The sequence below is a fragment of the Uloborus diversus genome, chromosome 10 (genome assembly GCF_026930045.1).
Source record: "Uloborus diversus isolate 005 chromosome 10, Udiv.v.3.1, whole genome shotgun sequence".
In the NCBI taxonomy this organism is placed as follows: domain Eukaryota; kingdom Metazoa; phylum Arthropoda; class Arachnida; order Araneae; family Uloboridae; genus Uloborus; species Uloborus diversus.
Genome location: NC_072740.1, coordinates 15,902,286 through 15,919,666, shown reverse-complemented (window position 1 = coordinate 15,919,666; position 17,381 = coordinate 15,902,286). Strand labels below are relative to the sequence as shown.

The window sequence follows — 17,381 nt, the reverse complement described above, 5'->3', positions numbered from 1 at the left end:
CATTAATTTCATTTTCAGTTTGATCACTTAAAATTTGCACTTTTACAAATGCTAAAAGGTTTCAACTTGACACACATTAAAAAACAAGAATGGGCATAATACATTTTGCTATGATTTCCACTTCTTTGCACTTTTAATATCATTGTACTTTTTAAGCTAATATGATTTTGAGGCGAAATCCAGTGCTTCAAAAGTGTGCTTCACTTGTTTGCCTACGATCGACAGATGGAAAGGGAAATTGATGGATGACCAATTGTAAGGATTTAGGAAGACGTTTCTGTCAAAGGCACCTACAGGGTATTAACCACTTAAAGGATTTTAAGATCCTCATTTAAAAACAGAAAAACAGCTAGAAGTCTTTTTCCATATCACAATTGAACTCTTATCTTCCCTAAACAATAGCAGATGCATAGCTTAAATTTTTCACTGTCAGCAAGTCAAAATTATACAACTACAAGGCAAAGTTATGTTTTTTTAATTTTTAATTTAAATTATAGTTACGATTATGCAAGAAAAGCTTGATTAAGACTTTTGTTCTAATTACGAGAGTGTCCCAATGACAAAAAAACAAAATCGATTACTCAGATTACAATTAATATTATCGGAGATTACTCCAAGCCTGATACATACAACATACATATGCCATACAATTAAATCATAGTCAAGTTTTAAAATTCAATTGATAAAGAAAGATTAACACACTGTAGTGATTATAGATGAAAAAAGAAAAAAGTTAGCCTTCAGTTTTTGAAGGCTAAAATTTTATTAATTCGGAAGAAATAATACGAGGCATGTGTTTTTAAAGTAAGAACCACTTTGAAATAAAAAAAAAGAACAGGTACAGATAGAGCAAAGAAATTTATTGCACAAAAATCTACCACCCTTACGCTATTTTTTGACATTGCTCCCATGATTTTCCAAGCATTTGTCATAGCATGGTACAGGTTTTTGCATACCTATTCGTAGAAAGTTGCCGCCAGTGTAGTCAACTATGGGGTAACATGTTCTCTAAGATCATCATTGATGTTATGCTATCGACCGCCAAGGAAAGACTTTAGGTGCCCAAACAAATGAAAGTTGCTGCGAGCAAGGTTGGGCAGTTCCGGAGGATGTTCAAAAACTTCCCAGCCAAAGCCCTGTAAGAGTCCTCATGGTTGTCTTCACAGGCGGCAACTTTCTACGAATAGGGTATGCAAAAACCTGTACCACGCTTTGACAAATGCTTAGAAAATACAAGAGCAATGTCCAAAAATAGCGTAAATGTGGTAGATTTTTGTCAAATAAATTTCTTTGCTCTATCTGTACTTGTTCTTTTTTTAATTTCAAAACGGTACTTACTTCAAAAAAGAGGCCTTGGACTAATTTAATGACAATATAAAATATTTTTCAAATTAATCAATAAAGAAGCAAGTAAAATATAACAAACAAATAAATATAAAACAATTATGAAAATGAAAATGGAAATTTACAAGTGCCTGGAGTTTCATACTTTAACATCTAGGTTTAAAAAATGTTCTTCAGGTCAAATCAAGTTATGAACAATGAGCACTGAAATAAATATAATAACTTAGCAACATATAATTGTGTTTAAAGTACAATACAGATGACAAACATTACCTGCGTTGAGGAAATAACAACAAACCATGAGCTTGCTAATACATGAAGCATTGAAATACTCCCCCTCCCTCTAAATCAATCAGATTCCAAGTTATCAATATTCATTTGGTAAGCTATTACACAATGAAATTTATTACTACAAATATTTTGTACATAAAGCATCAGATAATTCAACATATTGGTGAATTGGAGTGATATATTTCCAGATCTACAATTATTATATTTTCTTAAATAGCAAGAGTACGGTATGAAAAAACAATGTGCTGCTTACAAATGATCATTTTTTTTCCCATAAATAATCCATTTAAATAACTGCAAGAATTAGTATTTTACTGTCCATTTTTCAATAAAGGCACTAATATTCTCAAAAGTATACCCTATCTGCTTTACATTTAATGCTTACCACACCAAAATATTTAAACAACAGCATATAGGACATTGAAAACATTCACTAGAGTTATTTTAGGCAGCTGAAAAAAGTTACAGCTGTCTTGATTAGTCCTGCTCAGCAAGTAGCACCCAGAGCATCAGGTTAGAGAAACGGCAGAGGTGAGAATTACACAGCAAGCACACTACATACAGCACTGATGACATCAACATTGTCTACGGAACATCATGGTTCCACGCTAAAGACGTGTCTGGAAAAACAGAAAAAGGAGTAAGCAGAGAAGAAGCACCAAAATATTGGAAAATATGTTTTCCTCTGGCAGATCTTTGCTACACTAGAAAGAATGAAGCATAGTTTTCCAAAATAGAATATTTAGTAATTATTATTGAAATAAGTGGGGGGAAAAAAGGCAAAAGCAGTGTTAAAGAAATATGGTTATAAGAAGAAAAGTATATTGTCATCATATAGTGCTAATATAGGAATTAAATGAAACTAATCCCAAGTTCCCATTACAAGTTAAAAAAACGAATACAATTATAGCATTGATGCATCCTGTAACGTAATAGAAAATATTTGAAGAATGTAAAACACATGATTACATTCAATAAAACTTAAAAAACTATTTCTGTAATATAAATACAAAGATTTGCAACAAAATACTGAACATTAAGTATACAGAACATATATTCATTGGAAAAAAATATTAGTCGAGAAAATTGGAAAAATGCTTCCGAAACTGAAAGACCCATCATGCAAAATGAAGTTTTCTAAACATCACAGGCAAAAACATAATTTAAACCAGGGGTTCCCAAAGTGAGTGTCGCACCTGGATGTCGCAGAGAGAGAGGAACGAAGGGTGCTCCAAAGTGTGAATGGTATCATGGGTGCCCATATGCAGCAAACTTTTAAGGAGGGGGTTCACGCATTTTCCCCATGGTTTTGCAGGATATTTTCCCCATGAAAACTGATTTAAGCACAGATTAGAGTTATTAAAATTTGACATTTTTAATAACTTACTCATTAATGGCTGTAGAAGGTATGTTTTTACATTTTTGCAAAGAAAAAAGTACTAAAAGCAAGAAAGTTCTAATTTTTAAGGGGGGGGGGGGGTTGAGCCCCCACTTGCCCCCCTATATGAGCGCCCATGAATGGTATCAATGCATATCAATAAAGGAAATGGACTAGGGTGCTGCTAAGAAATTCTAATTCTTCAAAGGGTGTTGCTAATCAGAAAAGTTTGGGAACCCCTGGTTTAAATAATCAACAAAAACTTTGAGAACATCTTTCAGGTATATTTTTCTTATAAGACATCAGAAAATCAATAGTTCAAAATAACTGATATGACCAAGTCTTGAGCAAGCTATTTAAATAACAGTTAATGAAACTTACGATTTAGTCTACTTCAAGAACTACCATATATATATACACAAAGGCAGGGCATTTTATCTGCTTTATTAGATCTGCTCTGTAAAGCAAGAACAACCAATGTCAAAAATATCAGTTTTGAGAAAAGTGGTCGTTTTTTAAGTTTGTCTGGTTCTATTGAAATTTCCCGCCTGAGACCAGCACAATTTTGAGCACTTCAAGAAATTATTGTCTCATGTAAACGCGGATCCAGATATAGAGGATCATGACCCACCCCCTTTTAAGTATTCAAATGTAAACCAAAAACCAGAGTTTTGGGGAGTTATTTTGCAAATATTTCCCTCCAGACTCCCTCCAAAACCAGCAGATGGATCCACCCTTTTTTCTCATACTACATTCGGTGATCATAAAATAACTTCAGATGTTCAGAGTCCTCGCTGGTGAGTATTGGACAAAACTTTGCGAAATTTCATGGGTATAAGGTACATTGTAGACTACGGGATTTTAACTCTGGAATGAAAATAGCAACAAGTCACCACCTGGGAGACTCTCGATGCTGCAGAAGTGTGTTACAGTGAATATTGGAGAATTGAATGACAAACAATGCATGACACATCAAGTTTAATATCTACAAATGGTTGTTGCTTGCAATAGGAGGTTCAATAAAACCATCCTTCAAGATTTATTTCTAACAAAAGAATAATAATACCAGAAGTCACCTGTAAGACATTTTGGCACAGCAGAGAGGACGTATTTTTTGACCATATTTGTGGAGGATGGTTCATCACCACGTATTGGATTCGAAATATCGAGTGTGTACTGCCGTGGGAAGGTAAACGGCAGTATCTGCAGAAGTGAGTTTTTGAGACAGTTGAAGAAATGTGAGTTGGATTCAATACTAGCAACAGGGAAATGCTGATATTAGACTTTTTTTTCAGTGGAAACCAAATAAGAAAGCTAATGAACAATAGACAACAAAACTGCAAAAAAAATTAAAATTTTGTAGTTATATCCCTTTACCTGCGCACGGCAGTGTAGTAGTTTTGATAGCAGTCATTAGTCACACATTTTCTACGGTACTCCCACTGTGGTTGCCAAATTTTTCACTTTGTGACTTTTGGCAATGCAGATTTCTGAAAGGGTTTATGCATCAAGGACATTGCTGATGTTAAAATTTTGAAAACTCGAATAACGTTACAGGTAGAACAAATTAATTCAGAAGTGTGGAAAATGTAGGGCATTGTATACAGTTCTTAGGGCGTAACGATGGTGATCATATTGAATCTCATTTGTAAATACAATTTAACTGTTATTTATAAAATTGATACAAATTCTGTCAGTTGGCATTTAATTACAATGCCAACTTGTTGTGTGATCAATATTCACAATAATACACCTTTCAATGCCAACATTTCCCCTGATGCCAATTTTTGGTGCATATTTTTTTCTTCAGAAATTGAAATCCCACGGTCTACTATGTACACCCATGAAATTTGGCAATGTATTTTTCAATGCTTCACTCACTATAGGGCTCTGACACCTCCAGCTACTTTATAACCACCTTATAAATATCAAATGATTTTAATATTTCTTGAATTATATGGAAAATTTATTGCTTCAGCTCTAAAGAAAAACATTGCTGAAAAACAAAGATTCTAGGACTTAGGTAAATGTTACTACTCAATACACAGCTCAATATATTACAGCTCAATAGTAGGGTGATGCATTACATACATTGTTATTATAAGGAAAAAGTTACTACTTTATGAACAGAGTTCTATCACTAACTAAATTTGGTCAAAAACTGACATTGGATGTTCTTACTCAAGATTTAGACATTATAAATTTTATATTTTTACGAAATGTAATACAGTCAAACTAGTTTATATCAAACCTGCCTCTATCAAAACCCTATATTTCTCAAATTTGTTTGATTTTGTTCCATTTGTAACGTTTACAATACCTTAAAATTTCTTCTAAATCATTATTACAGTTGGCTCTCTGTTTAACGACTTTCAAGGGACCACAAAAAATCGTCCTTAAGTAGAAAATGTCCTTAAATAGAATGCTTTTAACATTACAGTGGACCGTCTGGGACCGTGAAAAGCCGTCGTTAAATAGAGAAAGTCGTTAAATAGAGCATCGTTAAACAGAGAGCCAACTGTATTTTAATTCTGGCTGCACTGTTATGTTTATATTTGAGCTTCAGCAAATCTTTATTTGCAGCAGCGAAAGTTGCAAATAAAAAATCTTCCTTCTTATATCAACAATAGTATTCTCCTATAATTGCTGGAGGAAAATGGTGCCCAGGATGCTTGCTATGAACACCAAAAAGTAATTTTGCTAAAATCTCTAAGTTTATCCTATTCTGATGTTCAAATTATTTCAACTAAAAATAAAGATCTTAACTTCTTGCACAAAAATCACTGAAACTTGATTTTTCTCCCACAGGTATGTATAAACTTATTATTAATGTAATTGCTAAAATTAGTAGATTGTGTAATTACAGTACAACTTACTGAAAAATACTGAATAATATTAATGCAAAAGAATTTTAATCCAAAGAATATATTAACTTTGCTACAAGTGCAAAATTTTATACGTTTATTAGAACCTCCGTATCTGGACATGTCTATATCTCATTTTTCCCCCCTATCCTGTGAACTTCTACATAGCTGTATCATATTGCTATGTAAGACATAATGCAAATACACAGAAAATTAATACCTATACATGAATAAAGGTGAAATACATTTGAAAAACATATTTTTTCAGTTTTCTATTTCTGGAGCTCAAACTTATTTTCACTTTTTGAGATGATTTCTACAAAAAAACACTACAATAGTATAGCACTCATAAAAGTTGTGAGTGTCATACATGTTATTATGAAATCATAATGCTCTGCATGGGCATGCACAGGGCCCGATTTAGAAATTTCAGGACTGTAAGTACAACAAGCTTATGGTGCCCTTGACTTGCAGAACAGAAGAACGTCCTTAAACACACATCTTTTTGTAATTGCAGAGGTTCCTATCCTCCTAGAAAATGGCAAACCATCCAAAAAAAAAAAAAAAAAACGGATACTCCCCCCCCAAAAAAAGGTGGTGTAATTTGCATCATTGCTTTTTTTTAGGTTGACCCCATTGACATTTGCATGGCTGTAGGTTGCAATAAACCGAGGCTGTAAATGTATAAAAAAATATATATGTTTTGATAATGTCACTGAATACCCTAAACGGAGTCTTTTCCTTCCCCAAACCAGTCTCCAATTACTTGCAAAAAAAGTGCTTTTTTGGAGGGCCCAAAAATATATGCAAATGTCCTAAATTATTCTTGGAAAGGAAGTTCTGAATCAATGTATTTGTAATTTGAAACCTATTCAGCATAAACAATTACAAAAGATACAAACATCGTGAAATATTGTAAATCAACAGAAACAAAATGAAGTCTTAAGCAGTAATAGTGTGCTCCGTACTAAAATGGAGTGACATCTGAGTGGTAACTCCAGATAGTTTTCTCACTCCATTGGAGGGAGTTATTTCTCCGTTGAAATCATAAACCTCGTTAAAACAGAGCCAGAAATAACAATTTAATTTTTAAACTTACACTAGAATAAAAAATATTTATAAAAATTTTATAGTGCAAAACAAATGAAAACAATTATTATGAAATTTTTTTGGGTCCCAAAGCCTGTGCTTCACGGGTTTACAGTTAAATCAGGCCCCAGGCATGCAAATTAGATAGTGGAATCTGCTGCATTTGTGAAGATGAAATAGGATGAATGAGTGAGAATAAATTTTTAAAAAGAAAGTAAACCACAATGCAAAAAGTCACAAATCATTAAGGAACATATCAGCCAGTGGCGGCTCGTCAATATGGGCCAGGTGGGCCAGGCCCACCCAGAAAAATTGTACACAACTAAATAGATCATGTCAAAATAAAGTTTAGTATTTCTCTAGAAAATTAAAAAAAAAAACAAACAAACAACGAATTGGGGACATAAAACACATTTTAAATCTCTAACACTCTGCATATTGCTTCTGAAAAGTTTTCCATCTGTTAGCGTTTGCACTTGCAAGCTCCGAGAATGATTCTTGGGGCTGCGACTGGTTTGCCCCCTCGACTGACTTGCCACACCTCCGCTCCTAACCAATCACGATGATTCAACCACACACCAAAACGGCAAGTCCGTGTCACTCCGATTTTTGCTGCGTGGGCTCCAGCTCCCTAGCCCTCAGAAAAATAGCTTTACCCAACACAGTAGAAGGGCAATAGCAGGTGGGGAAGGATTTGACACACGTCACTTGTACGAAACAACAGTCGAAAAATGGCAAAAAACGGCTAGCCCACTGGATGAAAGAAAGTGCTTTTATTATCGTTTTCCACCGTCCTTCTTTTGTATTTGTCTTTAATCTTAAACGGCTGTTAGTATCTGGAACTGGCATTTACCATTTTATGGTAAATGCCAGGAATGCATACATTTTTACAAAATTTGTATTTAATTTTATACAGCATCTTGAAGAAGCTGGTTAATTTGCTTCCCACTGTCTTGTTGTATCTTTCTTGTGTCATTGTTTATTGGAGAAATTTCATAGCCTGAAAAAAAGAAATTTTAACCGCTGATTTTGTAAAACGTTTTGAAAAAAAGACCTTCATCACTTGTTTTTAGGGTTTATAACTCATTATTAACTTTCTCTTCCCATCAAGGTGTGAAAAGGATTTTTCCAAGAAAGAAAGGATTAACTGAGCTGATGGGAAGAGTGTAATTGAAATTTTATGAGTCACTTGAATATTGCTCGCTTTAAAAGGGTTTGCTCCTTATAAGCGAGTATGTTCCCATAGGCTTCACATTGGACCAGCCAAATATTTCTGATTTCCCTATCAAATCCAGGTTCTGGTTAAATCATGGCTCTTTATAACAACTTTATAATAATTTCGACTGTGTATGTATTCGGAGATGACGCAAACTGCACCATTAAAACTTTAAGGTGGACGTTTTTGTGATTTTTTTTTCTTTTCCGAGGAAAATATCATTCTTGAGGATTCTCCAAGTATGTAATATTGGCGTGAGAGGGAAGGAGGGAGAGCCATCCCTGTTTGGGAGCATCAATATCTATTTACCATTACACATTCTGTTAAATCACACAAGAAATGTTAACTGGAGATGTTATATGTACAGTATTTAAAAAAAGAGAGAAACAAGAAATAGAATTCAGGCAGCGGTTCAGCATTTAACTTTTTGACAGATGACACTCTCAAAGAACAAGGAATTTCGTTTAAAATTCATAAATTTTGTGGTTTTAATAAAAATAAAAAGATACTTTATTTGTTTGCCTCTTAACAAAGCATACTAAACATCAAAAATTTGAAAAATTAAATTTCCATAGCGGATGCAAAGATATAAACGGCTTATAATGAATTTATTTTTGAAAATCATTTTAGGATTTCATTTTAGAGGTTTATGATAATTACATCCTTAATATCTATCTACATAGGTGGAGCAAAAACAAAATTAACTGTCGATTCAGCATTTAAATTTTTGACTCACAAAAGAAAAAAAAAAGAATTTCTCTTAAAAATCCCAAAATAATGGTTTTTATAGAAATAAAGAGACTCTTCATTTATTTGCTTCCTAATAAATAGAATTCAGCTTGAAAAAAAAAATGCTTACTCATATTTAATTATTTTTTAAATTTTGATAAACATCTGAAAACGTCTATAGTTGAAATCTTAAGGGTTTGTTTTCACTGAACTTTAATAATACAGTTGGCTCTCTGTTTAATGACTTTCAAAGGACCACAAAAAATCGTCCTTAAGTAGAAAGCGTCCTTAAATAGAATGCTTTTAACACTATGGCAGACCAGATGGGACCGTGAAAAGCCGTCGTTAAACAGAGAGCCAACTGTATGTCACATTTCTTACTTAAATAATTAAAAAAAAAAAAAGCATCCACTATACAATACTATTTACTTGTCTTTTCTGTAAGAAAAAAATTCATCTCTTAGTATTGACAGATCTTCAAACAAATAACTTTGACTTTAACTGACACATGTGTATTACAGCTATGTAGAATCAAGATCTTGAGCCCAACTTCCATGTAAAAATTAATTTTTCTTTCCTGTATGGGAAATGGACATTTCATTTTCGGAAGACAAAATTTGAAGTAAAAAATAACAAATCTTTAATAGGAATTGTTCAATTGCATCTCTTAATGATGAAAATAGTATAAATAAATTTGAAAATCTGATCAAGATTTCTTTTAAAATTTATTTCTAAAATAAATTAAAAGTTTAAAATAACAAAATAAACATTTATTATAGTTGAAACATGTTTTCTCATGCATTTATTACATATTCCTAAAAGAGTACATATGTCAGCAAACATTTTTATATAGAATAGTAACGCAAGTATCTGCTACTGACTTCAATTCAAAGGAAAAGGAAGATCAGTATCCAGTCATATTTAGCAAAATTTTTGCAGAACTGCAGCAGCATAACCTATCATTGATGTCAATTCAAATTTATTTATTTTTTGTTCATTTTAATCAACAGAAAATTACTATTGATGTTTCACCTTTTCTATGTGGAAAAAAAAAAAAAAAAAAACCTTCCATTCATAATCAGGAGTATGCTTATCTGTCAAAGAAACAAGTAAAAAAATTTTGAATATTTTACATACAATACAACCTTGATATTTCAAATCTCTCAGGATGAGGAAAACATTTAAGATAAAGAACTTTCAAGTTATCAAGGTTCTGGGAAAAACTACAATAGTAACTCTCCCAATAACATACACATACCGTAGATACAACTACTAGCTGACCCGTGAAAGCATTCATGCCCTGTTGTAAAGAAAACACATTAAGACCCCGCATGTAAAAACTAACCATAGTCAGGTAGAAAATTATCGGATGAAACAACTCACATTATAATTGAGATTGCAGCCCAGTTCAGCATTTTAACAACACAATCGTAAATTTGGAATTGAACCAAACAAATTCACAGAAAATCTTTTTTTTAAGAGTAATTTTCTGTAAAACAGCGGAAAAATGCGAACTATTTATTTTTGCTGGTAGAGATGAAAAAAATCTTTTAAACGATGTCTTACTTATGCAATTTGATGAAATATTAAGAAAATTTTGGCAAAACCACAAAAAAATCTAAAAAGAAGTAACATAAAAAATTATTTTCAGGGACAATTGGATTGTAAAAAGCATGTTTTGAGATTTGAATTATTTTTCAAAATTTTCACTTAAAAAGTTACAATTGTAATGCTTATTATCCTCTGCTTTTTGCTGAATTTAACTCTTCTAAAATCCAAAATTAGATCTTGATTGTCAAAACTTTTATGTATACTAAATATATGGCACAAAATAATGAAGAAAATTTATACCAAGTTATACTCTTTGATTTAACTTTGAAGGTAATAATAAATTGATAACTTAGATAACTTTGTAGGTAAATTAAAAAAAAAAAAGATTCCTATTACTCTAAAGCTAAAAAAACTTTTTCAGAAGAGGGTAAATCAGCAATACTAAGTGGAACTTTTAAAGTATCAATCATAAAATGAGTATATTTGAAAGTTACTTAAAGGTACACTGCAGGAACAATAATTTGCACCCTAGACTGCTAGGTTGAAAGCGTAATGCTCTATCAACTGACCAATACAGGCACTCTCAATTGCAATCCAAAAAATAAGCACATACAATAATTGTACCTTAAATATCAGTAAATTACAAACCATAAGAGCCTGAAGGCTGCTTATCCATACTAATATGTTCCCGGAAAAAATAAATTGTAAAAAAGAGAGTGTAGGGGTTATGTTTTATAAAACTACTGTTGTTATAATTTATTTGTTTTCCTTAATTTTTTATGAAATACTTATAGGTTTACTGGCTTAAAAGCATAATTTCTATTCCTTGTAGAAAACATTAACTTATACTAAAGGTCAAAAACACCAGGGGTACCCCCCTAAGAGCAAGGGTGCCCCCCTAAATATCATGAATACCTCCCCCCCCAAAAGCAAGAGCCCCCAAATGAGAAAAATACCCCTCAAAAAAAAAACCTCCCCTAAAAATTCCAATGGCGCAGTATGCGCCATGACCCCCCCCCCCCCCCAGGTGGGCACCCATGAAAAGTTATAATGAAAATATGCATCTCGGCATACAAAGAGGATTCTTTTTTAAGTCTGAATTTTAATGATGAGGTTTCTTTTTATTAAACTTAGTATTACTTAGTTTTTTGGAGCAGACAGTATTCCTGCTGCATTAATTTCAAGGACATAGGTGTTGTATAGAAAATGCTATACGGGCTTACTGCCCACACTGGGACCCGAACCTAGAACCATTCGATAGAAAGCCTAACGCTCTATCAACTGAGCTACCCGGCTCTCTCTTTTAACAAGGCAAGCAGAGGTTGGAATTTTAATGACCAAATCTATATGGTTTATTTAAGTGTAATAAAAAAAAAAGTCTAAATGCGAATCATTCCTTTACTTTCTGCCAAAAGAGGGAAAGAAATCTTTAATATGATATCTCAATAATGAAGTTTAATGACCTACTAAGGAATTTATGGCTTTCCGACAAATATGATATTTCTATACACACAAAGTAGCTACGTTATGGCAAAGTTGTACATAGCAAATTCATGGCTATAACATGAAAGCTTCAATTCGCCTTCCCATTTTACTCTATTATTTAACATTTTGTAGCAAAATTACACCTATAATGAAATTTTTATTTGGTTACTTTGACTTTGCTATAAACAGCACAACGGTCTATTCTATGAGACCCCTTTGCATAACAATTAAGAAGATATATAAAGATTTATGAGGGCTTTGAATAAGGATTCCGCACAACATTTGGTTGGAGTTGAAATTTGTTTGCATACCTCTCTTCAATATAACTATATCTAGTATCCAATTTTTCAACTGGCTACTCGATTTGGTTAGCTGCTTCTGTATAAGCAGACTTGAGAATTTTCATTTTTAAACAATTCCCTTCATCAAAGTTTTTAAAAAATAACTTCAGATTTTTTTTAACAGAGTGTACTAACAGGAAATCAGCAGCACATTTTGACCTTTTTTTTTGAGTTAATTTTCATACACAAACATCAAAATTCTTATTTTATCTTGAACCAATATCACATTCAAATGCTTTTCGCCAGCAGTTTTGTAGAAATTTTAAAAACAGAATGATGAGGAACATGTTTTCTGTTTTCCTTTTGAAAGGTATTGTATTTCAGGTACGAAAATCAGGGCAGAGAGCTTAAGAAACGGAAATAACTATAACTTATGAAGAAAACTCTGAGAGAGACAGAAAAGAGTACAGCAACTTTCTCTTTCTGATACTCCTTCATTATCTCATCCCAATTCCCTATTCTTACACCTTCCTGGAAAAGAGGATGAAAGACTAGAAGCAGATGTCTCCAGAACTGATTGTGCTTTTCTCCACCTTACCCCACCTTTTAGCATGTAGTTGCAGGAAGAATTGCTTCTACTGCAAAATTTGCCAAGGGAAAAACACCAATTAACTAGATTCTCTGAAAAAATTTTGACAAACCTAGGAATGATAAATAAGTTTGCAGATAACTACGGAAAATACATTAGAATTTTAATGTAAAATGCAGGGGAATTTCTTTTCGAGACATGAAAGGTTTTGAGATATCAAGGTTTGGCTGTAGTAAGAAATACGAATAATCAACATTTTTTTTTTGTTTAAACTTGGTGAGATCAGCAGAAAGTTACTATTCCTAAGCCAGGGCTAAGGCAAAACTACATGGAATACACAAGACAGGTGGACACTCGCTGGCGAGATAAACTTATTTTATCTACCAGTTTTTTTGGCACTTTTAGTTTCAATGAGATGACATCTGCCTCCACCTCAGTTATTCACTAACCCAAATTGATGAGTTCTCATAAGAACGAAACTGCAGTCTGTGGATGCGATAACCAGGCTGTCTGGTATATTGCATGTTGGTGAGATCATTTTGACATTAAAAGTAATCTTTTGGTTATGAGGGGAAGGGGTAGCCAAATTTTACGTTAGCACTCCAATAAAAAAACTTATGCACCAGATAAAAGATAAGCTAGAACATGGCAGTCCAGAATTTTTTTCGCAAATGATAAAACAATATTTTCATTCCAGTTTCCTTTATTTTAAAATTCATAAAATAAAATAGTATGACAATCTACTTCTGTTGTTTTACCTTCAGTTAAAATTAATTACACAAAAGCGAATATTTACGCTTTTAAAAAACAGCACACACATCTAACAAAAATATTGAGTAATACTCTATGGACACTTATGATAATACATTACTTAAATATTCTGAGATCACAGACACATACACAGAAGCATAGATTACAAAAATTTTTAGAAGAGATTGCTCAAAAGTTATAGAATGTAAAGAATTCTTAAACTATGCATCTTTTACAAGGAAAACAAATGCTAATAATAATAATAATAATAAAAGATCAAATGCAATATGACACAGAGACAATAAACATATTACAGAACAATGCTAAGTAGAAGGAAAATTAATGGGTTGAAATGAAATATACTTTGAAACAACAAACAAAATATCAATAATAAAAACAAATAAGTTTAAATACAAATCGCATTCAGAGTATTTACATGGGTCCAAAATAAAAAATCAATATCTGGTTCACTACGTTTAAATGATGTTTTTCATACAGTAGCACATCATCTAAATAAACACATACAAACACATAAAGAAATCTAAGGAAAATGAATCTCTTAAGCCATCATCCATGCCAAGATAAACTTACACGTCATATATATTACAAGAATTTACAAAAATATGTGCCATATTATGTTTTCAACATGCAAACTAAATTATAAAACATTTAACACACATTTCTAACAAAAAGCAACATGCATATTTGACACCTAGAATGATATAATCATGAGCTTTTTACCTAAAATGTATTGCTCCTACTTTTTTTAAATTTTCAATTAGTTCATTCTTGTTTGACTTCGATGCCGTCTTTTCTCTTTCTAGAAAAGGATAAGTTAACAATTTCAAACTCGAAATTATGTAATTATTCTGTAAAAGCGAGGAAGACCGATACTGAAATGTAGCTAAATAAAAAGTCAAAAGATGAGTGAAATAGATTATTAAATATTATACAGGATGGTCAAAAAAACATGAACCAAAGTATTTTAAGTTCTTGACTTCAAATGTACTCACGGGTCATCCTCACAGAAATAGTCATTTTCATGTCTCTAATAATTTAGGAATGTTTCATGACTCATACATATTTTTGGGGGCTCAAATACCTTTTAGGATTGATTTTAACAAGATCATAAAGAGTAAAATTTCTATATTTTATTTTAAACTAGCAGTACCTGCATGGTGATGCCCATGCTAAGAAGTTAAAGGAAGTCTGTTGAACAAAAAAAAAAAAAAAAACACGACCCCTGCCCCCCTTCTGATGTAGGATGATCATTTTTCTTCAACTAAAATGTGCACACACCTTTTCAAAAGGCCTACTAAAGTCTCTTTGTAATTTAAAACTATTTGCCAAAACACATAAAAATATCAACAGTAGCTTTAAAACTCAAAATAATCCTTCAACTACATTAGTTCATCGCTTAACGTGTCAAGCAACCACGCCACCGTAACTCTACCCTTTAGCGAGTGAAGCAGTTTTTCCCCCCTGAAATTTAAAGTGTTTCGCCAAATAAATAATGCTATAATAAAAACGTTATAAAGAACAATATCACAATTGAATAATTCGACAAATCAAATTATTTACTTAGATAAGTAACTAATCTTCAACTATAAGAACAAAAACAAACGTTGAAAAAATAAGAAAAACAATATTCAATAGAAAAATACTACAAAACAAAATTATGTAACTAAACAATGAAAAAAAAACGCATTTAAAAATCTGTTCGTTGATCACAACAGTGTGGCATGGGCACGGTTCCTCGCAGCTATCAACAACCCTCTCGAAGAGTTATCTTACCCCGCCATCTAATAGGAATACATAAAACTAAACAATTAATTTAACATTTAATTTGCAATTACAAACATTTTGGTCAATTTGATTTAAAAAAAATAGCCTACCAGCAGGGGTTCTCAAACTGAATGCCCTGGGAAGACACGATAGGTGCCGCAATGTGTTCATCATATCAAAAGTTTTAAGATGGGTATGTAAAATAAGGTCATATACACCAATATGGTGTATATGACCTTATTATTTATAGCTTAGTAGAACTTTGCTAGATTGTGACTTCATCGTCATCAGAAACATTAACTGATGATAAAGTGTTATCAACAAGCATTTTCTGATTACCAGGCAACAGAAGTAAACAGAAACCAGGTAACAAAAATTATTACAGAAAAGTGATGTCAAAACTTCTTTATTTTACGGTAAGTTTCGTTCCTACATAGATCACTTACTAGTATGGAAAAAGTTATTTATTGTTCTTGAAGGCAAATTTATGCTCCTAATAAGGCTAAACCGTCTTTTTTTGTTAAAACGGATGAAAACCATAATTAAAACTTAAATTTTTCACTTGTTTTATTTTTTTCTCAGTTTTTATCAGCTATCTGGAGAACATACAAAAGCTGAAGCCAATTCAATCATAAATGAGCGAGAAACTAGGTTATGAAGCTCAGGGTGGTCTTATTTGGTGCATTTACCTTATATAATAGAAATGGACAGGGGTGCTGTGAGAAAATTCTAATTCTTCAAAGCGTGCTGCAAATCGAAATAGTTTGAGAATCTCTGGCATATAGCCTTCCTCAATAAAGGGACTACTCAACACAAAAAGAATTTCTCAATTCAAACCAGTAGTTCCTGAGATTAGAGTGTTCAAACAAACAAACTCTTCAGCTTTATATTATTAGTTAATTAATTAATAAGAAAAATAAGACTATGCTACGTATATGTATATTTTTTTTTACAAATCATTTTTAGCATTGTTTAGGATTTTTACTGAAAAGTAGTCTCGAGATTGGCCTCATGACTGACTCGAACCTACGCCCACTGGATCACGAAGCCCACATTTTCAGGTTGAGCCACCGTGGCTACTCATATTTTGCGTTCCAAGTTATATTACTTACCAAGTCCACATTATAATATAAATTTTCCCGTTTTCATAACATTTTTTATTGCTGCTCCATTCCTATTAGTCATAGCGTGATGTCATATAGCCTATAGCCTTCCTCAATGAATGAACTATTCAACACAAAAAGAATTTTTCAATTCGAACCAGTAGTTCCTCAGATTAGCGCATTCAAACAAACTTTACAACTTTATAATATTAGTATAGATCTCTTTAGTGCAAATCTAAAGTACCCATATGTCATTCCCTCACTTGTTTTCACAGTTAGTAAAAAATAAGCAAAATTATTTTTAAGCAAATAAACAATGAGTTAACATTTTTGTGGTTTTTACTTCAAAATATTGAACCATATAAGTAAAAAAAAAACATTTAAAATTAAATTTTTATTAAAAATTAGTTCCCGTAATTATTTTTAAGTTTGTTCCCAGAGGTTGATGTCATTCTCTCACAAATGTCAATTTCCTTCCCAAAATTGCAAAGAAACAAATTTTTTCAGCAAAAAGTGCAGTAACTTTGAGATGGAACTCTACAAAAATATTGCAACGTACTTGCGTCTTTAATTTGTCGGAAATTCTTACTTGGAATCCATATGAAAGCATAAAATTAGAGAATGGATTTTGCGTTGGTCATTCCTTCATATCTGTTTTTACAGAAAAATAAAATAAAACAATGCATGAAAACTGCATGATCATAAGTTGCTTCCCAGTTTGAGAACATTTCCATGCAAATAAACTCAAATATCAGTTAGGTACAACAACTATAATCTAATTTTAATGAATTTGTCATTCCTTCACTAGTGAGGGAATGATGCTTGAGTGAGTTTATAATGCTGAGGGTATGATGCTATTCAGAAAATATTTTTGCTCAATAGGACCAATATTTTTTTCATATAAAGCCCTTATATACATCCATCTC

At 32.3% G+C, this 17,381-nt stretch overlaps 1 protein-coding gene across 1 annotated transcript in view; it reads right to left on the bottom strand.

Moving 5' to 3' along the window:
* Positions 1-2,136: 2,136 nt before the first annotated feature.
* Positions 2,137-17,381, bottom strand: part of LOC129231671 (phosphatidylinositol 4-phosphate 5-kinase type-1 alpha-like) — a 111,986-nt gene continuing 96,741 nt past the window's right edge. Inside the window, exon 18 of the mRNA XM_054866034.1 lies at positions 2,137-2,255. Within this exon, the coding sequence (XP_054722009.1) occupies positions 2,244-2,255 (12 nt within the window). The 3' untranslated portion in view covers positions 2,137-2,243. The remainder of the gene's footprint in view (positions 2,256-17,381) is intronic.